General features: G+C 47.1%; 1 protein-coding gene across 3 annotated transcripts in view; it reads left to right on the forward strand.

The window, feature by feature from the left end:
* The window catches only part of UBR2 (ubiquitin protein ligase E3 component n-recognin 2), a 1248744-nt gene that overhangs the window by 671329 nt on the left and 552740 nt on the right, over nucleotides 1-24675 (forward strand). For all 3 annotated transcript variants that reach the window (XM_069233963.1, XM_069233965.1, XM_069233964.1), the window contains exon 25: nucleotides 14153-14307. In XM_069233963.1, the coding sequence (XP_069090064.1) occupies nucleotides 14153-14307 (155 nt within the window). The remainder of the gene's footprint in view (nucleotides 1-14152; nucleotides 14308-24675) is intronic.

The following is a 24675-nucleotide window of genomic DNA, read 5'->3' on the forward strand; positions in this document are numbered from 1 at the left end:
TTTGCTACTGCCATACCAATCAAATCCACCCATTGCATGCCTCTACAAAGGACATAGTGGGATACTTACTACATTTGCAAAAAGCGAATCTCGCTTTTTCATCTATAAAAATACACCTCGCAGCAATATCTGCTTACCTACAAACTACTCATTCATCGTCTCTATTTAAAATACCAGTTATTAAAGCATTCATGGAAGGGCTAAAAAGAATTATACCACCAAGAACACCACCAGTTCCTTCATGGAACCTTAACATCGTCTTAACAAGACTCATGGGTCCACCTTTCGAACCCATGCATTCCTGTGAAATGCAATATCTAACCTGGAAAGTCGCATTTCTCATTGCAATCACATCCCTCAGAAGAGTAAGTGAAATACAGGCATTTACCATACAAGAACCATTTATTCAAATACACAAAAATAAAATAGTTCTAAGAACAAATCCAAAATTTCTACCAAAAGTAATCTCACCATTCCATTTAAATCAAACAGTATAATTGCCAGTGTTTTCCCACAACCAGATTCCGTGGCTGAAAGGGGACTACATACATTAGACATCAAAAGAGCACTAATGTACTACATTGACAGAACAAAGCTAATCCGGAAAACAAAACAACTGTTCATAGCTTTTCAAAAACCACACATAGGAAATCCAATCTCTAAACAAGGCATTGCTAGATGGATAGTCAGATGTATTCAAACATGCTATTTTAAAGCCAAAAGAGAATTGCCTATTACACCAAAGGCACACTCAACCAGAAAGAAAGGTGCTACAATGGCCTTTCTAGGAAACATTCCTATGAGCGAAATATGTAAGGCTGCAACCTGGTCTACGCCTCATACATTTACTAAACACTACTGTGTAGACGTACTAAATGCACAACAAGCTACAGTGGGCCAAGCTGTACTAAGAACATTATTCCAAACTACTTCAACTCCTACAGGCTAAACCACCGCTTTTAGGGGAGGTAACTGCTTTATAGTCTATGCGAAACATGTGTATCTGCAGCAACATATGCCATCGAACTGAAAATGTCACTTACCCAGTGTACATCTGTTCGTGGCATTAGTCGCTGCAGATTCACATGTGCCCTCCCGCCTCCCCGGGAAGCCTGTAGCCGTTTAGAAGTAGATCTTAAATCTTAAACATTTGTACATTTGTAAATAATTATTATAAACTTTTTATGTACATACGTATTCACTCCATTGCATGGGCACTATTTATAGCAAACAACTCCATCCTCACCCTCTGCAGGGAAAACAATCTAAGATGGAGTCGACACCCATGCGCAATGGAGCCGAAGAGGGAGGAGTCCTTCGGTCCCGTGACCAAAAAAGACTTCTTCGAAGAAAAACAACTTGTAATACTCCGAGCCCAACACCAGGCAGCGGACTGTGCGAAACATGTGAATCTGCAGCGACTAATGCCACGAACAGATGTACACTGGGTAAGTGACATTTTCATTCTAATGCTCTATTTTGTGGTAGTGTGGTTGAGTAGTAGGCTTATCAGTGGGTAGTCTTAAGCATTTGTTGTACACACACAGGTAATAAATGAGGAACACACACTCAAAGACAATTCCAGGCCAATAAGTTTTCGTATAGAAAAATATTTTTTCCTAGTTTATTTTAAGAACCACAGGTTCAAGATTTACAAGTAATACTACAAATGAAAGGTATTTCACTTAGGTAACTTAGGAACTTTGAATCAGCAAAATAGCATGTACAGTTTAAAAAATGGCAATAAGCTATTTTAAAACAAGACAGTGCAAATTTCAACAGTTCCTGGGGGAGGTAAGTGTTTGTTAATTTTGCAGGTAAGTAAACCACCTACAGGGTTCAAAGTTGGGTCCAAGGTAGCCCACCGTTGGGGGTTCAGGGCAACCCCAAAGTTACCACACCAGCAGCTCAGGGCCGGTCAGGTGCAGAGGTCAAAGTGGTGCCCAAAACACATAGGCTTCAATGGAGAAGGGGGTGCCCCGGTTCCAGTCTGCCAGCAGGTAAGTACCCGCGTCTTCGGAGGGCAGAACAGGGGGTTTTGTAGGGCACCGGGGGGGACACAAGTTAGCACAAAAAGTAGACCCTCAGCGGCACGGGGGCGGCCGGGTGCAGAGTGCCAACAGGCGTCGGGTTTGCAATGGAGTTCAGTGGGAGACCCAGGGGTCTCTTCAGCGAAGCAGGCAGGCAAGGGGGGGGGGGGGGGAGATCCTCAGTTCAGCCACCACCTAGGCAAGGGAGAGGGCCACCTGGGGGTCACTTCTGCACTGGAGGTTGGATACTTAAGGTCCTGGGGGCTGCGGGTGCAGGTTCTTTACCAGGCGTTGGGTTCTTAGAAGCAGGCAGTCGCGGTCAGAGGGTGCCTCTGGATTCCCTCTGTAGGCGTCACTGGGGGGGCCCAGGGGGCTCAACTCTGGCTACTCACAGGGTCGCAGTCGCCGGGGAGTCCTCCCTGGGGGCGTCGGGTGCAGAGTGCAAAGTCTCACGCTTCCGTCGGGAAACGTGTTGTGTTTAAAAGTTGCTTCTTTGTTGCAAAGATGTTTCTTCTTTGGAGCAGAGCCGCTGTCCTCAGGAGTTCTTGGTACTTTTAGATGCAGGGTAGTCCTCTGAGGCTTCAGAGGTCGCTGGACCCTGTGGAACGCGTCGCTGTTGCAGTTTTTCTTGAAAGGTGGGGGGGGACAGGCCGGTAGGGCTGGGGCCAAAGCAGTTGGTGTCTCAGTCTTCTCTGCAGGGCTTAAGGTCAGCAGTCCTTCTTCGTCTTCAGGTTGCAGGAATCTATCTTGCTAGGTTCTGGGAGCCCCTAAATACTCAAATTAGGGGTGTGTTTAGGTCTGGGGGGTTAGTAGCCAATGGCTACTAGTTCTGAGGGTGGCTACACCCTCTTTGTGCCTCCTCCCTGAGGGGAGGGGGGCACATCCCTAATCCTGTTGGGGGAATCCTCCATCTGCAAGATGGAGGATTTCTAAAAGTCAGAGTTGCCTCAGCTCAGGACACCTTAGGGGCTGTCCTGACTGGCCAGTGACTCCTCCTTGTTTTTCTCATTATCTCCTCCGGCCTTGCCACCAAAAGTGGGGCCGTGGCCAGAGGGGGCGGGCATCTCCACTAGCTGGAGTGCCCTGGGGTGCTGTAACAAAGGGGGTGAGCCTTTGAGGCTTACCGCCAGGTGTTACAGTTCCTGCAGGGGGAGGTGAGAAGCACCTCCACCCAGTACAGGCTTTGTTACTAGCCACAGAGTGACAAAGGCACTCTCCCCATGTGGCCGGCAACATGTCTGGTGTGTGGCAGGCTTGTAAAACTAGTCAGCCCACACTGGAAGTCGGGTATGTTTTCAGGGGGCATCTCTAAGATGGCCTCTGGGGTGTATTTCACAATAAAATGTACACTGGCATCAGTGTGCATTTATTGTGCTGGGAAGTTTGATACCAAACTTCCCAGTTTTCAGTGTAGCCATTATGGTGCTGTGGAGTTCGTGTTTGACAGACTCCCAGACCATATACTCTTATGGATTCCCTGCACTTACAAGGTCTAAGGTTTTGTTTAGACACTGTAGGGGTATAGTGCTCATGTACCTATGCCCTCACCTATGGTATAGTGCACCCTGCCTTAGGGCTGTAAGGCCTGCTAGAGGGGTGACTTATCTATGCCATAGGCAGTGTGAGGTTGGCATGGCACCCTGGGCGGAGTCCCCTGTCGACTTAGTCATTTTCTCCCCATCAGCACACACAAGCTGGCAAGCAGTGTGTCTGTGCTGAGTGAGGTGCCCCCAGGGTGGCATAAGACATACTGCAGCCCTTAGAGACCTTCCCTGGCATCAGGGCCCTTGGTACCAGGGGTACCAGCTACAAGGGACTTACCTGGATGCCAGGGTGTGCCAATTGTGGAAACAAAGGTACAGGTTAGGGAAAGAACACTGGTGCTGGGGCCTGGTTAGCAGGCCTCGGCACACTTTCAAATCATAACAAAGGCAAAAAGTCAGGGGGTAACCATGCCAAGGAGGCATTTCCTTACACAACCAACCCCCCCCCCCCCTAAACGAAAGAAGATGAGACTAACCTTTCCCAAGAGAGTCTTCATTTTCTAAGTGGAAGAACCTGGAAAGGCCATCTGCACTGGTATGGGCAGTCCCAGGTCTGTGTTCCACTATAAAGTCTGTTCCCTGTAGGGAGATGGACCACCTCAACGGTTTGGGATTTTCACCTTTCATTTGCATTAGCCATCTGAGAGGTCTGTGGTCAGTTTGAACTACAAAGTGAGTACCAAAGAGTTATGGTCTCAACTTCTTCAGGGACCAAACCACAGCAAAGGCCTCCCTCTCAATGGCACTCCAACGCTGCTCCCTGGGGAGTAACCTCCTGCTAATGAAAGCAACAGGCTGGTCAAGGCCATCATCATTTGTTTGGGACAAAACTGCCCCTATCCCATGTTCAGAGGCATCAGTCTGGACAATGAACTGCTTGGAGTAATCTGGAGCTTTTAGAACTGGTGCGGTGCACATAGCTTGTTTCAGGGTGTCAAAGGCCTGTTGGCATTCTACTGTCCAGTTTACCTTCTTGGGCATTTTCCTAGAGGTAAGTTCTGTGAGGGGTGTCACTATTGATCCATATCCCTTCACAAACCTCCTATAGTACCCAGTCAAGCCAAGGAATGCCCTGACTGGAGTCTGGATTTTTGAAGCTGCCCAGTCCAGAATAGTCTGGATGTTGGGCTGGAGTGGCTGAACTTGGCCTCCACCTACAAGGTGTCCCAAGTAACCCACAGTTCCCTGCCCTATCTGACATTTGGATGCCTTGATAGAGAGGCCTGCTGTTTGCAGGGCCTTCAAAACCTTCTTCAGGTGGACCAGGTGATCCTGCCAGCTGGAGCTAAAGACAGCAATATCGTCAAGATAAGCTGCACTAAAGGACTCCAAGCCAGCAAGGACTTGATTCACCAGCCTTTGGAAGGTGGCAGGGGCATTCTTTAAACCAAAGGGCATAACCGTAAACTGATCGTGCCCATCAGGTGTGGAGAATGCTGTCTTTTCCTTTGCTCCTGGTGCCATTTTGATTTGCCAGTACCCTGCTGTCAAGTCAAAGGTACTTAAGTATCTGGCAGCACCTAGTTTGACAATCAATTCATCTGCCCTTGGAATGGGATGGGCATCTGTCTTGGTGACAGAATTAAGTCCTCTGTAGTCCACCCAAAACCTCATCTCTCTCTTTCCATCTTTGGTGTGAGGTTTGGGGACTAAGACCACTGGGTTAGCCCAGGGGCTGTCAGAGTGCTCAATTGTGGACTTCCACTTTGATGCTTTCCTTAATTTGGTCAGACTGTCTGAAAATGTTGTTTTTGACAGTCATGCTGTCTCCTGTGTCCACATCATGGGTACACAGGGGTGTCTGACCAGGGGTTAGGGAAAAGAGCTCAGCAAACTGACATTGTCAATGGAGACAAAACGATTTTCTTTGGCACTGGCCAACAGTGGTAGAATAACAGTTCTGGTACTGTGTATCCCTAGTACAGGGACTGGTGCTCGATAAGAAGGGCCAAATTCCTTTTTCACTGTGACCTTCTCACCTACAAGATCCCCAACTCTGGGAATCCAGCCGATAGATGTTACAGGCACATCCTTAATTCCTGTGGAGGCGGCACTTTTGGAAGAGTTATCATCACGGAACTGTTGCAATTCCTGTAAGACAGTGACAAGTTCATTTATGTTAAAAGGTCTTTCTGCTGCCTCCACGCCAGGACCATCAAGATCCGGAACATACATTCGAGTTCCGAACAGGCACTCATATAAAGTACGACCCCCCAGGGACCCTTTAGGCAGATTATTTAGTGCTCTCTGGACTCCATACAGGTGGTTAAGCCAACTACGACCCGTACCTAAGACTCTGGCTGCTAAGAATTGCTTTAAATTGCAGTTTAATCGTTCCACGACACTATTTCCCTCAGGATAAAATGGAGACGAGTACTGGATTTGGACCTCCAACGAAGCCATGGAGTCCCTGAATGCCCTTGAGGCGAAAGCAGGGCCCTGGTCTGAATGGAAAGCCGCAACTGCATATGTATCGATAAAGATTTGCAAATCTTTAGTAACAGTACGAGCGTCAGCCTGGCGTTGTGGCTACACCCATACAAATCTGGAGCATGAATCAACAGAGACTAAAATATATGTGTATGCATTGTCAGGTGTTAAGGGACCACAGTGGTCTAAGTACACACATTGTAATGGTTCGTTTGAAATTAAGAGGGGTGTCTGCGGCGGGCTCTTGGCAGTGGAAACTTTGATTTGTTGACAGATGTCACAACAAAGGACATACTGCTTAGTCTCCTTATAGAGACCTGGCCACTAATAACGGGCCTGCAAGATCGAAATTGTAGCCGCCACACCAGCACGGGCAGATGCCACCCCTTCATGCGCTGCTTTCATCAATTGTGATCTTATGTCTTTGTTGGGGATGTCTCGTACACCACGCCTGGTATCTTAACCTCCGCTTTCAGCATACCTCCCATACGATAGTGATATTTGTTAGGAAATCCTTTAGGATAGGGCGTACCATCAGCCGTAGCTGTCACAGCAGCCCAAATGTCTGTCCCGTTTTGCATTCAAAAGAGTTACTGCAGCTACAGCGGCCACAGCCACTGCTGACTTTGCGGCTTCATCAGCCAGTGTATTTCCAGCAACATGTATTCCAACTCGCTGGTGTCCAAGTGTGTGCACAACATAGACATTCGGTAGGCTCTCTTTCAGGTCAGCTACTTTCCACCACAGTAGTCTGTTTTTAATGGTGTTGCCTTTGGAATCTCTGAACCCATTCTGGCGCCAGTAATGCAAGTATTCATTAAAGGATTGGACACAATAATATGAATAATAAACAATCAGCGTAGGCTGTGCAGGATCCGTGTGTTCCAGTGCCATCAGCAGAGCCTTTAGCTCTGCCAATTGTGCTGTAGAATCCCCTAGGGTTTGTGTAAAGGTATGTAGAGGACAAAATTTATCGCCCTCCATATAGCCACTTACGACTGCGCAAGCAACAGAATATTGATGTTTGGTTCCAATTGCAGGTTGTGCAGAGCCATCGGTGTACATGACTCTATGATATTGCTCAATAGGCAAAGTAATTGCTGGAACTGGATATTCTATTTCATATTGTAAAAATTCTTGAGTTTGTAACTTTGGCTTAAAAATATAGTCTACATCAGTGGCTGTCAGAGACGTAGCCCATTGTATCCAACGTGGATGTAATGCTTTTGCGTTTGGAACGCTAGCTTTTGTAACAGCCTCTAGGGCTGGGATTGGAGAAACTACAATAATGTGTTTTCCTTGGGCAACAGGTCTTTCTTTAATGACAGCTATCTGTACAGCAGTGAGAATTTTCTCTGTGGGAGCAAAGCGTTGTTCTGCCACTGAGTACAAGTACGATTTGTATGCCATCGGGACTGTCTCACCTTCATTAAACGTCACATAGGTGAAACCGATGGCCCCAGCTATTACTCCGATGTCCAAATGTGTTTTGTTTTTTCCCTCGTATGTAGGTGTTGTGCTGCAAGCATATCTGTCTGCAACTCTCGAAGTATACGTGTATGTTCAATTGTCCAGAATTTACTTGAAAAATCAGGACTTATTAAGTCATACAAAGGTTTTATGCTTGTAGCATAATCTGGGTTTTTCATTGGCGAGACACAGGGTTCAATCACACCCTGGTACTCTGATTGCGTGAGTATTTTTCTCACTGGTGCTTTTGCTTCATGTTTTATAGGATACTGCGGTTGGGGCTGAGGTTAACTTTTAATTGGAATTACATGGTAGGGAGATTCTTTATCCCATCCCAGAAGATTTCTGTATAATGCAGGTGCTTGTGCCAAAGCCCATTCAATGAAATAGGATTCAGCGAGTACCTCTGGAACAAGGGGCGAGAAAGAAGGCTTAATGACTTCTTCTCCATATGGGCAGGTACGGACAAAGTGAGGTGGCCAATCTTGTTCAGCCAACAAGACATCATATACTTTTACTATGCGATCCCAAAAGATTGCGTCTGTTGTGCGTTCAATGTCTTCTTCTAACTGTAATGTTACTTTGTACACCCTATCAGGTGTGAAGACACGCATGTCTGCAGTTTCTGCTGGTATAAAGTCATCAGTTGCTTTCACCTTCAGATGCTCTAGAAGATTCCGGCGAACTATTGTGACTTCTGCCGCGTTGTCGAGCAAGGCTAGAGCCCAATTCCTCAAGAGGACCCTCTTCCTGTGTGGCATGTTGGACTGCAACTGCTGACACCTTTTTCTTTTAAAATTGTTGTTCTTGTTGGGTGGGTTCCTGTTCCTTTTTAACAGAAACCTCCGAAGAGCGTTGTGATTCCTGTCTCATTTCTTTTTTCCGATGAGTCCTGAAAGGAACGAGATTGGCGTGTATCAGTATATTGATATCAGGCGTTTTTATATTATCTCTATTTCTGAGATTATACCTATTCTGTGGGGTCGCCATACGCTGAGATTCTCCCCTCTCTTTTGTAGGAGTTTGTTGCTTTTTATCCCAGCGTTTCTTATTACCCTCAGGTGCCTTCTTGGTGGAAATCTTTACTTGGTTTACCCTGAAATTGTGTTTTTTGTGGTCTGGCCCCTAAGCTATCTCGACCAATACTTGAATAGGTCTCTGCTATTATTTTAGGCAGCTCTCGTTCCTGAGCCTGTTGAACGTCACGAAGCCGCATGTGCACTGCAAGTGCGACTGCTTCCCCTTTAAGGTTACTTAAAATGATTGAGAATACTGTGGCTAAATTGCCCATTAATTGCATCCCCAAATCTAGGGCCGGGGCAGCCCCATATTCATCTTGAATTTGTTTCAACACTTCCGGTAAGTTGGCAAGTGTCGGTGTACCATGTGCGGTTATATAGAGCGCGGCAAGTACCGTGCCCCACGTATTAGTTTTCTACTGTAGGGACCATCCCAAAAGGCAAGCACATTGTTAATATTCTATGTTAATCCTGAGGTCCCGTATGGGGAAATGCTGCTTCCAGCGTATTAATCTTCTGTGCTAGCCAAAACTGAGTTTCCTCTCGTTTGGCGGGTACTTTACCCATAATGGAATGTACAGTCGCAGGATTTATACCTGGCGTTGCTGCATGTGGATGTGCTGGAGCAGCACGTGCTGGGTTTGTATTTAGTATTTAGTGTTTGTATCACAAATTGTACTAATCGTCTATATATGGCTATCGACGAACCTCAGCTGCTGCTAAATTTGCAACCGCAGGATGTGGTGTATAGGTGGCCAATAAACGCCAGGTAGGACCGTCATTACTTAGTGGACCTAAACTTACTGGTAATATTGTGTGGGGTAGGGTGCCATCAAGCCAATTATTATGTTCTTGATAAGATAGAGGTATCTCTAAATATGCGTATGCTCTGGATTGTCCAGGCGCATTTGCAGGTGTATATTGGTGAAATGTATTTGTGTTCCCATCAACTGCTGGAAGTGTGACCCAAGAGTAAAAAAGTTCTGTTCTATAAGCTGCATGGGCATCCACCACAAATGTGACTGGACCCCATGGGTCGTTAGGCCATTCGCTAGTAAATGTGCTGTTAGAGGTTGTCTCATATTAACCGCTATTTGTACCTGTTGAGGATTCACCATGATATTAACACTATGAGTTCAGAGAAGGCACACCAAAATGGGGTTTCCTTTTAAAGTTCAAGCTTGAACAACCTCCACCTGTAGTGGTATCACCTACACAGCTGTGGTGGAAATCCTCAGCACCACGGACGTCTCCGCATACGGCTTTGAGGTGTCATATATAATGAGACTGAGATGCTCCGGAGGACCCGAAAATTAGAGCCTGACCAAACGTTGGCGGCGCCATGACGTGAGGCCCTCATTATTCTAATGAGACTACTGGATTTTGAGCAGCAAGATCGTCCACGGTGTGGGAGACTGAGTCTGACCCACTGTTGGTGACACCTGTCGCTCTAAATCCAGGGTTTGCTCCGGCTAACTAGCAGTGCCTCATCTCTACCAGAGGATAGGGATGATTGGGCAGCCGAGCACATGACATATTAGGCTTCTCAGGGAAGTCGTGGTCACTCAGGTCGCATCCGGTTCTCTCATTCACAATTCAGTCTTATATATAAATGAAAAACAGAAGCAGTATATGTTTCAGTGATTAGTTTAATAAAACAACTGCATCTTAGATAGCAAAGCGTGAGCTGCAATAACCAGGACAACACAACATGACAGTATTAAAATGGTGACAAGAAGAGTGAAGCATAAGAATAACGCTATCATATTGTCACTAGGATCGATGGACTATTTCCTATCTAAGTCATAATCTGAGCACAGCGTATTAAGCTCTAATTCTAGCTTTCAGGTTCCCCGGGAAGACATCAACCCTCATACCTGAACAAAGGCCTGTGGTCTGTGTTAGCATCTGTAGCGAAGCATTCAGCAATCAGCATACAGTCGTGGTTCCCTGGCTGGAATCTCCCTCTTAACGTGTAATGGGACTAGGAAGTGTTTTTATAATAACACAGCTGATGTTCTAAGAAAATGTCCCTACGTAAGGATATGTATTTTCTACGAATGTTGGAAACTAAACTTCTACCACGTTCACCGGCAATGTACCAAACTGTAGCCTTGAATGAAGCACAGAGTGATCAAGAATGTCTTGTTTGAGAACACAGTACTGGGCTAAGCAAAAACAGTTAGTTAGATGAAAATAAAACAAGACCGTAAAACTGGTTATTGTAAAAATAACAATGCGAAGCCAAATAAAATATATCTAGGTTAAAGTGCACAGCGGCCTAGTGTGTTAAACTAACGTGCATGGAGCTATAAATAAAATGGCTACACAACAGTACCAGGTCCGGGTATCCCCTATTATTAAGTGTAGGCAGTGTCTAGGAAGCCAGGGCTCTCTGGCGGTAGCTGTGGATGAGCAGCCAAGACGTATCTAGGAGACATACAAAGCTTATGCAATACCACTATTGTGACACAGCACTCTCACACATGAAAGAACCACACAGTGTTCCAAAAATAAAGGTACTTTATTAAGGTAACACAACCCCTAAAATACTGTATAGGCAATACCCCAACTGGTGATAAGTAAACACACTATTATATAGACATAGCAATCAGGAAATAGCATAGAAAGCAATAGGCATTGGTAAAAGGAATAGTAAATAGTGAGGGCCCTAGGGGAGGGCCAAACCAAATACTAAAATAAAGTGGAATGTGAAAGGCAGTCTCCCACCCTAGGAAGTGGAATCAGGAGAGGGGAGCTGGAGGAACTAGGAACCCCAAGAGATAAGTATGAGGGTGACCCCTAGCGACCAGGAGAAAAGAGGTAAGTACTTGGTTTTCCCCAAAACCAACAGGAGGACTTTGGAAAAAGACTGTGCAAGACTCAGACAAGAATGGAAGAAACCAAAGGTGGATCCTGACAGAAGAGGACCTGCAAAGGAAGGGGGCCAGCCAAGTCCAGTTCATGATGGAGTGTCCGGCTGTACCAGGAGACACTACACCCCTTTCTCTCATTGCAGGACAAGGTCGACATTGGATGAAGAAAGTCAGCAGTGCAGTATAGGAGCAGAAAAGGAGTTCCAGAAGAGATGCAAGTGATGTTGCACGTCAGCGGTTGTGATGCAGTTGGTCAGTGGTGCTGGAAAATCACCCACAAGCCTTGGCAAATGCAAGAGTCTGAGAAAAAGGTTTTTCAAGGCTGAAGAGGACCAGCAAGGTCCAGCGGACTCGACCCAAGGAGAGGAGTCCGAAGTGATCCTCAGCAGCTCCTACAGGCAACCCATGGGCAGCAGGCACAGGAGCCTCAGTGAGGCTGGAGCAGCAGGCAGTAGACGGCTTTGCAAGAAGGAGTGCTGGGGCCGGGGCTACACGGAGCCTGAGGTCCCTTGGAGGAGGAACAAACAACCCTTTTCTAGCTGCAAGAGTCGTGGTGCACAAGGGTACTGTCCTGTGAGGAGAGGCAAATGCTTACCATCTCCCAAGTTGGACAGCTGGTAGAGAGGACCAGAGGGACCACTCCAGACCGCCACCTGTGATGCAGGATCCAAGCAGCTCCGGAGGAGAGAGGATCCACGTAGCCGGTCGTCGTTGCAATTGGTGCCTGCCGATGCAGGGAGTGACTCCTTCACTCCGAGGGAGATTCCTTCTTGCTTATTGTGCAGGCTGAAGACTCATCACCCTCAGAGAATGCACAGCCAGAGAAATGTTGCAGTTGCTGGAAGAAGACGGAGAAACAATGTTGCACAGCGGAGTAATCGCTGGAGTTGCAGATTGTTGGTTCCTGGAGAGTCTACTTGCAGTCCCGGAGGCCAGAAGTTGAAGTAAACGGTGCAGAGAAGTCCTGCTGGAATCTTGCATGTGGAATCTGAGGACCCACCCAAGAGGTAGACCCTAAATAGCCCAGGAAGGGGAATTGTTCACATAGAAGGGTGACCACCTATCAGGAGGGGACTGAGACGTCACCTGCGTGACCTTGCCACTCAGATGCTCCCAGGGGCCTCTGCCCACCTTGGATTCAAGACGGCAGAATCAAGTGGCCACCTGGAGGAGCTCTGGGCACTACCCCTGGGGTGCTGATGGACATGGGAAAGGTCACTCCCCTTTCCTTTGTCCAGTTTTGCGCTAGAACAGGGACCTTGGTATCCCTGGACTGTTGCCAACCGGTTTATGCAAGGAGGGCATCAAATGTGCCATTCAAAGCAAACCGGTGGCTTGGGGAGGATACCTCTCTCAAGCCTTGTAACACCGATTTCCTGACAGAGGGTGTTGCCTTCTGACTCTTCTCTCTGCTGAGGGTCACTTGGGACTCCCATCCGTGGGACTGCAACGCTTTATCTGCGACTTTTGCTTTTGCCAAGGCTTGTTGGTGTTTTTTCCACACCACTGACTGACTGCAACTCTTCTTCCGACATGGGACATAGACTGCATCACTTTTAGAACTCTTCCTCTGCTCCTGTGCTGCATAGCTGACTCCTGGTCTCCACCATTGACCTGGTCCTGCACCTCCAGAAGGGTGGGTAGTGGCTCCTGCCCCAACTGGACACTCCAACTGTAAATGGACTTGGTCCCCTTCATTTGCAGGTCCTCTTACATCCGGAGCCACCTTTGGTTTATTCCAGTCTTGCTTGGATCTCGCACAGTCCTTTTCCAAAGTTTACCTGTGGGTTTGGGGAAAAACAGGTACTTACCCCTTTTTTCCTGGTCGCTGGGGGGGCACCCTGGGATTTACCTCTTGGGGTTCCTAGTTCTGCCAGCTCCCCTCTATAGATTCTACTTCCTTAGGTGAGGGACTGACTTTAGCATTCCACTTACTTATATGATTTGGTCTCCCCCTAGGGTCTCCATTATTTTCTGCTAGTTCACTGTTTTCGATTGCTTTCTATGCCAATTCCTGACTTCTCATGTGTATGTGATAGTGTGTTTACTCACCTTCTAGTGAAGTATTGCCTATACATTATTTTTGTATTTGTGTTACCATAATAAAGTGTCTTTATTTTTGAGTGGTATTGCATAAGGTTGCATGTCTCCTAGCTAAGTCTTGGCTGCTCATCCAGAGCTACATCTGGAGAGCCCTGGATTACTGGACACTGCCTTCACCTCACTAATAGGGCATACCTGGACCTGGTATAAGGTGATAACACGATAGGTGTCCACCACACACCAGGCCGTCTTCTACATAAGGCAGTACCAAAGGGAAGTAACTTGTTCCTCACTCCCAGATGAGGATACTCTTTAAAATGCTAGTTTCTCAAACCACTCTAGGGATTTTGCACCAACCCAAGCACTTCTTTGGGTAAAGTTCTACTTTCAAGCTAAGTTTGGTGTATTTCCTTTCAGTTTTTTGTTTTTTTTTATTTGATTTTTTTATGTTGAGTAGTAAGGCCTCCGCTTGCCCACCAATCTAGATGAAACCTGTAATGAGGAACCCAAAGTGGATCAACTTTTTTTCCAGAACATTTTGTGCAGATTTGTCGAACTGCATTCAAGTTATTAGCAAAATGTAAATGCCTTTTCAATGGAAACTCTGACCTCATCTTATATATTTTCAGTTGTGACCAGTGTTCAATAGAGAGCAATGGATGTGAACATGGATTTCCTATTTAAACCAAAAATTAATGATACGATCTGAATGAGATTTCTGTATTTCTTCTTTCTTTCAGCTCTTCCACCCCCCGTTCTCCCAGCTTTCTGTCCACTGTTTGCAAGTTTAATCAATATCCTTCAGTCTGATGTTATGTTGTGCCTCATGGAAACAGTACTTCAGTGGACAATAGAGACTACTGGAAATGCCTGGTCTGAGTCCATGCTACAAAGGGTATGCTAAGTATTTTTATAAGTTGCTTATTGATTTTAATTACTGACTGCAGATGGTTTTCAAGCTTATTCACTGTGGAATCACTGTTAGCATGCTGTAGTGCTGTGCCACAGTTGTCTAGAAAAGATTGTATCTGTGCTTACCCAGAGTCTAGTTTTATTTTCTGCTGGCTCCTACTATGTTCAGAACTTTTCTCCATAATCATATGCTGTAGTGATAGCAATGCACCATAAACAAATGAGGAACAGAAAAATATCCACATGCATTAGGCTTTGTAGGTTACTAGCTTAATATTATATAACAAATAATACATTGATATACAGAAAGCCTACATATGAATTCTAAAAGGCAAAACAAACCAAAAAGTTTATTTTTACATTTCAATGTGATTGTTAGCTTCTCATGTTTAAAAACTAGACCCTGGTGGATTTTGTGTGAGGACTATTATAATGGTATGACATTATTAATTTTCCTTTCATTATAAAACACACACACAAACAGGACAGTTATGTTATGCTCCAGGCAGACCTTTTGGTAGCTGTATAATCCATTCCTGGGGAAAAGGTAAGGCATAATCATCTTTGAAATGCTGAAAGAGAAAAAGCTGACTTAGCAGGAGACCTGGAGTCCTACTATTAGATCTTGAAAAGCAGTGTTTAGAGTATGGGGACATGGAGGCACTTTGTGACTTGGAATGCAACACATTGACCCTGAAACACACTATTCTGGATGAGCCCCGGTCTGCATAGAGCATCTTTAAGACAGATGTTTGAAAATGATGTCAAGCTGGTAAACTGTTATATTGGCTAAATCATAAAGAGGAAGAGTCTACAAAATCCTGATAGATGACAGACAATACAAAGTAGACTAATATATAGTGCCATGTTCCACATAAAAATGCAATTGCAGCTTTCTGTCCACCATGACACAGTAATGTTAGGTTAGCTAATCCACCGATCACCTTCTGGTCCAACACAGTTCTACTACACATAAACGACTACCCCGGCAAGAGCAACTCCAAGTTAATCTGACAACTCATGGAATACATGATCTAACCAAATAACTTATTTCTCGGGGACGTCAACTTGATGGGACAAGACACAACTATAAACATGCTACTGCTGATGGCAGTCTGGCAAACCCACATAATCTACAGTGACGTTGATCTTAGTCCACCTACACAAGACAAAATACTTGAATTGATCTTCACCGCCAGCCGAGTGATCTGCCTACTTTTCATATGCATTGTCTGGTGAGGTAATTTTTCCTGCCTGTTCTGTCCACACTCATTCACACCTTCATACTCAACTGACTTAAAAAAATAGATGGATATAAACGTTGAGAGAGCTTGCCCAAGCCACCTTTCAAGAGCACATTACCTGCATTTGTTGACAAGCAAGTTCCAAAAAGGACATTGAGATAGCAACAAAGGCATATGAAAGCAAAATTACAATGAAAGTGGATTTGCTAGCTCCACTACAGCTAAATAAAATACCAGCTAAAAGCAACTTTGGTTGCCTGAATCACTTACCTTTGCTACAAGCACACCTGAAAAAAATAGAGCACACAAAGGAAAATGAAATGTCCACAGTTACCATCAGAAGTCCAAAAAACCTAGGAATTATTGCAAACACACATTGTCACCGCAAATTTCACTTTTATTCAGGTGCAATTATCATCCTCTCCGAACACCACTAGTGCTCTTTTCTCCCATCTCCATGGATGCCTTCACACCCATCTCTACCAATGGTCAAGAGACGATAATTTTGTGAATTCAAAACAAAATGAGTTGTTAGAGCAAATGCTTTCTAAGTGATCTTGCTCAGCACTGACTCAGATGATTTTTTTAACCTTATCCTTGTAATGTTGTTTTTTCCGAACTAGCTTCTGCCCGCTAATTTTAAGTAAATGCATGTACAATATAATGGTGTGTATTCCTCTTTACATTTCTATTTGAATGAAAATTCAATCAGTTCGCTTTCTTATGAAACAAATGTTTGCCAAGTCGGCTAATTAACCTCCTGAGTAGTGTTTAACTTTATTGACAGAAGACTCCTTTGCCACTTAAAAGTGTATCTCTGAAGGATACTTCTAACAGTAGATTCCTCACATTGTAAATATTCCCCTAGGTGTCATACTGGATCCAGAAACTCAAAAGCGTTGCTCATGCATCAGTAGGTGGTGTCATGCGGCACCGTACCAATGTCGTTCCACTCCGTAAGTGACAAGTGGGGCTGTATACAAATGCCACCCAGGACCACTGACTTCAGTACCTTGCTTTCCATGCCTTCAGACATGGACCTGGAGCTCTGCTTCTTTCATCTGGAGATCCTTTTTCACCAAAGTTTTGTTTTGTTCCAGTTTGAAGGGAAACATGCCCCCACTCAAAAACAGCAGGAACTGTAGGGACTGTGGCCAACAGATGTTAGTGGCAGTTCCTTTCCTCATGAGATATGTCTGTATTGCCTGGTAAGTCCTCATCTCCATCACTGTCTTCAGCTGAAGTTGAAGAAGAAGCACAAGAAGTTAGAGCAGCAGTTGACTCTTCTCTCCACTCTTGAAGTCCAGGAAGTGCACTGGGGCCTCACTGTGCCTCTTGGTCTCACTTCAAAGTCTTTAAGTGCTGATTCCAAATTTGGATCCACTGCTATCTGAATTTCCGCATCCATTATTGACTCTGAATCAAATAGACTGCTTTGAAAAGGCCATACTTCATATATTTGAACTGCTTCCAACTCCCTCTGACCAGCCTTCGGGCCCCAAGGCTCTGCAGAGGCCTCCAGTCGGGGTCCCTGCTGTGGGTTTGGCCTTGGTGCCGTCTACTTTGTGAATCTGCTTTGTGTTCCACATCTGATTTGGGGTCGACTTTGGTTCCCATATCGGTACCTGCGTAGGTTACCTTTATTTCGATTTTAGAGCCAATGTAACTGACCCCAAAAGATGCTACCCTTAGTGATTTGATTTCCGGCTCTGTGTTGGCCTTGTCTCGACCAAGACTGCACTTCAATCCCACTGGACCTCAGTCTGTAGCCAACCCTTCTAACTTCAATACATTGCATTTAGCACACTGCAGAGCTCATACTTACATCAGCTTTTTAGCTCAGAATCTGAAAATGGAAACTATAATGAGGGAAGCAAATTTGTCCCAAAACATGATGAGGGCAATTGGTATGATGAATTACAGGCATGCCAGTGGTCTGGATTCCTCCTCAGACACTGGACTTGACTCCCCCCCCCCCCCCCCCCTCCTGCCACAGAGGTTAGTGGTTCCTTGACTGGCAGCTCCCTAGAATGTAGATCAAAACTAACGTTCTGCTAGAGGTTCTTGACTCTGCCTTGGCACCTCCAAAACTCTCCTGCTCAAGGATAAACTCTTGGGCAGAGCCATTCTGTGGGCTTCCAGTCAACAGGCAGGTAACTGACCACCACAGACCGGTACCCGACGATCCTTATAGGTAGCTGGCTCTGTATACACTATACCAAAGTACAGAGTCCAGTGGATCCCCAGTGGCTTTACAGATGCTAAAGTAGATAATACTAATGTTCTCTTTTGTTGTAATGTGGTTGAACAATTAGGCTTATTAGAGGGTACTGCTAAGCATTGGTTGTACACACACAGTCAAGAAATGAGGTACACACTCAATGACAGATAAGCACCAAACACACACCCTCAGTGGCACAGGCAGGCGGGGTGCAGGGTCCAAACACAGCGTCCGGCGCCTAGTGCTTTCCTCTGAGGAACTCCAGGTTCACAAAGAGGCTGCAGGCTTAGTCCGGGGGGTCGGCTGAGAAAGACCAACAGCTGGACGGGTAAGTTAAGCCTACCCTGGGCGTCAATGGACCGTCGACTGGGTTCCCCAATGCCAGGGAGCTGTTGGTGCAGGGGGTACCCTTATGCGTCGCGTATGTTCACCAAATCTGGTCACTGTCAGGGTCCTCTGGAATCAGGCTGCAGGTGTAGTGGTTGCCAGGAGAGGTCAACTCTGCATGAACTCGAGGTCGCAATCTCCTGGGGACTCTGATCAGGTGGGCCACCTGGAATCAGGCCGTGGGCGCTGGGTGCAGAGTGGGCAGGACTCGCGAATCCAAAGGGCTCTGGAGTTCTTGTTGGAGGTTTCCTTGTGGACAGGGCTGCTGTCTTTAAAGATCTAGTCTTTAGGGAAGGCAGGCAGTCCTTTTAGGGTTCTTAGAGGTTGCTGGTCCTGCAGGATGAGTTGTTTTCTTGTAGCAGGAGTCTTGCAGCTGCAGATAGGCTGGCAGTGCTGGGGCCATGTCAGTTTTTGTCTGGAGTTTTCACTGCTGGTGCAGCTCTTCAGTTCGTGTCCTTCTTTAGTTCGCCAGGAATCTGAAGAGCAACGTTCGGGCTGCAGGGGCCGAGGGCAGTAGCCAGTAGCTACTGTCCCTGAGGGTGGCTACACCCTTCCTGTACCCACTTCCTTTGGGGAGGGTCGGCACATACCTAACGCTATTGGCTGTCTCCCTCCAAAACAAGATGGAGAATTCTGCCAGAAGGGGTTCACCTCAGCTCTGGGCACCCTAGGGGTGGTACAAGCTGGGGTGGACACTCCTCCTGGTGTTTACTAATTTTCCCACCGGACCTGCTGCCAAAAGTGGGGCTTGGTCCCGGAGGCGGGCATCTCCACTAGCTGGAGTGCCCCCCTGAGGTAGCAGAACAAAATGCAGGAGATTTTGAGGCTCACTGCCTAGTGTTGCTTTTCCTGCAGGAGGGAGGTGTAAAGCACCACCACCCAAAGCAGGCTTTGTCCCTGACCCCTGAGAGCACAAAGGCCCTCACCCCTGGGGGGGTCAGAAACTTGTCTGGTGGTAGCAGGCTGGCATAAGACCGGTCAGCCACACACTAGAGAGTTGGGAGAGTTTCAGGGGGCATCTCCAAGATTCCCTCTGTGTGTATTTTCCAATAAATCAAGCACTGGCATCAATGTGGGTTTATTGAGTTGAGAAGTTTGATACCAAACATTCCCAGCATTCAGTGAAGCCATCATGGAGCTGTGGAGTTTATAACTCCCAACCCATGTACTCAATGTGGCTACACTGCACTTACAAGGTCTAAGAATAGACTTAGGCACTGCAGTGGTATATTGCTCATGCAGCTATGCCCTCACCTGTGGTGTATTGTACCCTGCCTTAGGCCTGCTAGAGGGGTGACATATGCCACAAGCAGCGGTTCGTGGGCATAGCACTTAAGGAGGGATGTCATTTCGACTTAACCTTTTTCTCCCCACCCACACACACATTCTGCAATGGCAGTGTGCATGTGTATGGGGAGGGGTCCCTTAGGGAGGCATAGTACATGCTGCAGCCCTTGGGGACCCTCCCAGGTCGCAGGGTCCTTGGTACCACTGGTACCTTTTACAAGGGAGTTAGCTGTATGCCAATTGTGGAAGCACTGGTACAGTTTAGGGAAAGAACACAGGTGATGGCTCCTTTGTAGGACGTTGGGTCTGTATATACTATCTCAAAGTGAGAGATAGTGTGCACAGAGTCTGAGGGTTTTCCTTAGAGGTTGATAGTGGTGACATTAGATAATACTAATGCTCTATTTTGTGGTAGTGTAGTCGAGCAGTAGGCTTATCAGAGGGTAGTGTTAAGCATTTGTTGTACACACACAGGCAATAAATGAGAACACACACTCAAAGACTTAACTCCAGGCCAATAGGTTTTTATATAGAAAAATATTATTTTCTTAATTTATTTTAGAACCGCAAGATTCAAATTTTAGGTAAGCACATAAATTAGGTAAGTTTAGAACTTCGATTTAAAACATTAATATACACAGTTTTGGCAAAAATGGCAATAAGCTATTTTCAAAGTGGACACTGCAAAAATCAACAGTTCCTGGGGGAGGTAAGTATTGGTTAGTTCATCAGGTAAGTAAAGCACTTACAAGTTCAGTCTGCTGGGCATAGGCAGCCCACCGTGGGGGTTGAAGGCAACCCCAAAGCCACAGCACCAGAAACACAGGGCTGGTCAGGTGCAGAGGTCATATGAGGGCCCAAATAACATAGGCGCCTATGCAGAACAGGGGTGCTCCGGTTCCAGTCTGATAGCAGGTAAGTACCCACATCCTCGGGGAGCAGACCAGGGGGTTTTGTAGAGCACTTGGGGGGAGGGGGGGGGGGCACACACAAGCACACAAAACACACCCTCAGCGGCACCGGAGCGGCTGGGTGCAGTGTGCAAAGTAGGTGTCTGGTTTGCCGTAGAAAACAATGGAGGGACCTGGGGGTCACTCTGGCGATGCAGGCAGGGCACAGAGGGGCTTCTCGGGCCAGCCACCGACTGGGCTAGGATGAGGGCAGCTGCTGGTCAATCCTGCACTGGTAGGTGGTTCCTCTCGGTCCTGGGGGCTGCAGGTGCAGTGCTTGGTCCAGGCATCGGGTTTCTTTGTTACCAGGCAGTCGCGGTCAGGGGGAGCCTCTGGATCCTCTGTGCAGGTTTCACTGTGGGGGAGCAGGGAGGGCGACTCTGGGTGTCCACGTCGTGGGAGTCCTTTCTGCAGTGTTGGCTGTCCTGAACTCATGCCGGCGTCGTCGGGTGCAGAGTGGGCAGACACACGCTTCTGGCGCAAAGTTAGTCTCTTTAAAGTTACTTGCTTTGCTGTTGTCTCTGGACAGAGCCGCTGTCCTCTGGAGGTTCTTGGTCCTTTAGGAGCAGGTCAGTCCTCTGAGTCCTCAGAGGTCGCTGGTCCCACTGGATGCGTCGCCGTGGATGTTCTTAGAGTCTGGAAACAGGCCGGTAGGGCTAGGGCCAAGTCAGTTGTTGTCTCCGTCGTCTCTGCGGGGCTTTCAGGTCAGCAGTCCTCATTCTTTCTTCAGGTTGCAGGAATCTGAAATCCTGGGTTTAGGGTCACTCCTAAATACTGAATTTAGGGGTGTGTTTAGGTCTCGGGGTCAGTAGCCAATGGCTACTGTCCTTGAGGGTGGCTACACCCTCTTTGTGCCTCCTCCATGAGGGGAGGGGGGCACATCCCTATTCCTATTGGGGGAATCCTCCAAAGCCAAGATTGAGGATTTCTTGAGGCAGGGCTACCTCAGCTCAGGGCACCTTAGGGGCTGTCCTGACTGGTGGGTGACTCCTCCTTGTTTTTCTCAATATCTCCTCTGGACTTGCAGCCAAAAGTGGGGGCTGTGTCCGGAGGGGCGGGCATCTCCACGAGCTGGAGTGCCCTGGGGCATTGTAACACGAAGCCTGAGCCTTTGAGGCTCACTGCTAGGTTTTACAGTTCCTGCAGAGGGGAGGTATTATGCACCTCCACCCAGCACAAAGGCTGTCACCCCAGGGGGTCAGAAACTCATCTCAGTGGCAGGCTGGCAGAGACAAGTCAGTCCTGCACTGAAGGATTGGGTAAAATACAGGGGGCATCTCGAAGATGCCCTCTGTGTGCATTTTTTTAAAATAAATCCAGCACTGGCATCAGTGTGGGTTTATTATTCTGAGAAGTTTGATACCAAACTTCCCAGTATTACTTGTAGCCATTATGGAGCTGTAGAGTTCGTTTTTTACAAACTCTCAGACCATACTTAATATGGCCACCCTGTACTTACAATGTCTAAGAATGCACTGATACACTGTAGGGGCATATTGCTCATGCAGCTATTCCCTCACGTGTGGTTTAGTGCACCCTGCCTTAGAGCTGTAAGGCCTGCTAGAGGGGTGACTTACCTATGCCGCAGGCAGTATTTTGGGTGCATGGCACCCTGAGGGGGATGCCATGTCGACTTTACCTTTTTCTCCCCAACAACACACACAATCTGCAATGGTAGTGTGCATGTGTTGGGTGAGGGGTCCCTTAAGGTGGCACAACACATGCTGCAGCCCTTAGGGACCTTCCCTGGTCACAGGGCCCTTGGTACCACTGGTACCTTTTACAAGGGACTTATCTGTGTGCCAGGGGTGTGCCAATTGTGGAACAATGGTACCTTTTTAAGTGAAAGAACACTGGTGCTGGTGCCTGTTTGGCAGGGTCCCAGCACACTTCTCAGTCAAGTCAGCATCAATATCAGGCAAAAAGTGGAGGGGGGGGGACTGCAACAGGGAGCCATTTTCCTACATCTCTCCTTCAAGACATCTCCTCCAGCCATGCCACCTTCATACAGTGAGATATCGGAGGATCATATGGCACTTCTTCGTGAGGAAGTCCAAGCCCTTTTGGCCAAAGGAGCTATAGAGAGAGGGTTCTGTTGCCAGAAGTATGTTGTGGTTGCTATTCACGCTTCTTTCAGGTTCCGAAAAAGGACAAAGGTCTTCAACCTATATGAGATCTTCGGTCCCTCAATCCCTTACTAAAAAAGGAGAAGTTAAAAATGTTGACATTGGCTCAGGTCCTATCTGCCGTGGATCTCAGAGACTGGATGGTAGCGTTGGACTTACAAGACCCACCGGCTTTACCTATGATTCGTGGTAGGTCAAGAGCACTTTGTTTACTGTGCTCCTGTTTGGCCTTACCTGTGCCCCTCGGGTGTTCACAAAAGTGTTGGTAGTCGTAGCAGCTCATCTGCGCAGGTTAGGGGTCCCAGTCTTCACCCTACCTCGACGATTGGCTTTTGAAGGCAAAATCCCCCCAGACAGTCGTCTCCCACCTCCAGACTACGGGGAACGTTTTGCATTTGCTGGGGATCACTATCAACGTGCAAAAGTCATACCTGACTCCTTCTCAGACGCTCCCTTTCATCGGAGCTGTTCTGGATACAGTGCAGTTTAGGGCATATCCTCCTGAAAAGCGAGTCAAGGATATTCGGGCTATGATTCTGATGTTTCAGCCTCTGTCCTGGATTTCAGTGAGAATGACTCTGAGGCTGCTGGGCCTCATGGCCTCCTGCGTCCTGCTGGTTCAAAATGCCAGATGGCATATTCAGGCTCTGCAGTTCCAGTGGGCCCAGCATCAGGGAAATCTCTCCGACAAGTTCCAGATCTCAGAAGGGACTGTGAAAGACCTGCATTGGTGGTTAACGAATCAGGATTGGGTCAAGGGTGGATCCCTCTCCTTTCCCCAACCAGATCTTACGGTCGTGACAAATGCGTCACTTCTGGGATGGGGTGGCCACATGGAAGAGGCAGAGATCAGAGGTATCTGGTCTCCGGCAGAAACGGGACTCCGTATCAATCATCTGGCGCTCCGAGTAATTAGACTAGCATTGAAAGCATTTCTTCCCTCCCTCAAGGGGAAAGCAGTGCAGGGTGTTCACAGACAACACCACCTCCATGTGGTATTGCAACAAACAAGGCGGAGTGGGGTTGTGGACTCTTTGTCAAGAGGCCCTTCGTCTCTGGACTTGGCTGGCACATCAGGGCATTTCTCTGGTTCTTCAACACCTGGCAGGCTCATTGAATGCCAGAGCAGACTAACTCAGCCGACGATGCATGGTCGACCACGAATGGCATTCCCATCCGGAGGTGGCGCAAGGTCTCTTCCTGCAGTGTGGAAAACTTTTTTTAGACTTGTTCGCCTACGTAGAGAACTCGCAATGTAAGCTATTTTGCACATTGGAGTTTCCAAGGCCACACTCGCTCGGCGTCGCTTTTCGTCGCAAATGGAACTCGTCCCTCCTGTACGCCTTCCCGCCAATACCACTTTTGCCCAGAGTTCTGAAGAAGATCAGGCAAGACCGGACCCAAGTACTACTGGTGGCTCTAGACTGGGCACGGAGAGTATGGTATCCTGAGCTCTTGAACATGGCCAAAGCCCCTCTGATCAGACTGCTTCTTCGGGAGGATCGTCTGTCGCAGCAGCAGGGGAAGGTTCTCCACCCTAACCTGTCAACTCTGCGACTTCTTGCATGGAGATTGAGCAGCGACAGTTGACGTCTTTCGACTTGCCACCCGAAGTCTGTGATGTTATCTTGGCAGCCAGGCGTCCCTCATCCAAAACTGTATACGCCTGTCGGTGGAAGAAATTTGTGGCATGGTGCATCGACAAGTCTGTCGATCATCTATCTGCTCCTCTCTCTCAAGGTCTTCTCTTCATTCTTTCCGTTGTCTGGCAGGGTTCACCTTAAGGGATATCTCTATGCTATCTCTGCTTTCTTAAGGTTACTTGATCAGCCTTCCTTATTTAAATCTCATAGCTGGGAGGTTTCTTAAAGGCCTCACTCATCTCTTTCCTTATCCCATTTATCATGCCCCAATGGGATCTCAACCTGGTCTTAACTTACCTTATGTGTATCCCCTTTGAACCGCTTCACTACTGTCCTCTAAGGCTCTTAACTATAAAAACTGTTTTTCTAGTTGCTATTACTTCTGCCCGCAGAGTTAGTGAACTCCAGGCTCTGTCATCTAAGCCACCTTTTCTTGCCATACATTCTGACAAAGTGGTGCTTCGCACAAGTGCCTCCTTTCTACCTAAGGTAG

This window comes from Pleurodeles waltl, chromosome 5 (genome assembly GCF_031143425.1).
Source record: "Pleurodeles waltl isolate 20211129_DDA chromosome 5, aPleWal1.hap1.20221129, whole genome shotgun sequence".
NCBI classification, from domain to species: Eukaryota; Metazoa; Chordata; class Amphibia; order Caudata; family Salamandridae; genus Pleurodeles; species Pleurodeles waltl.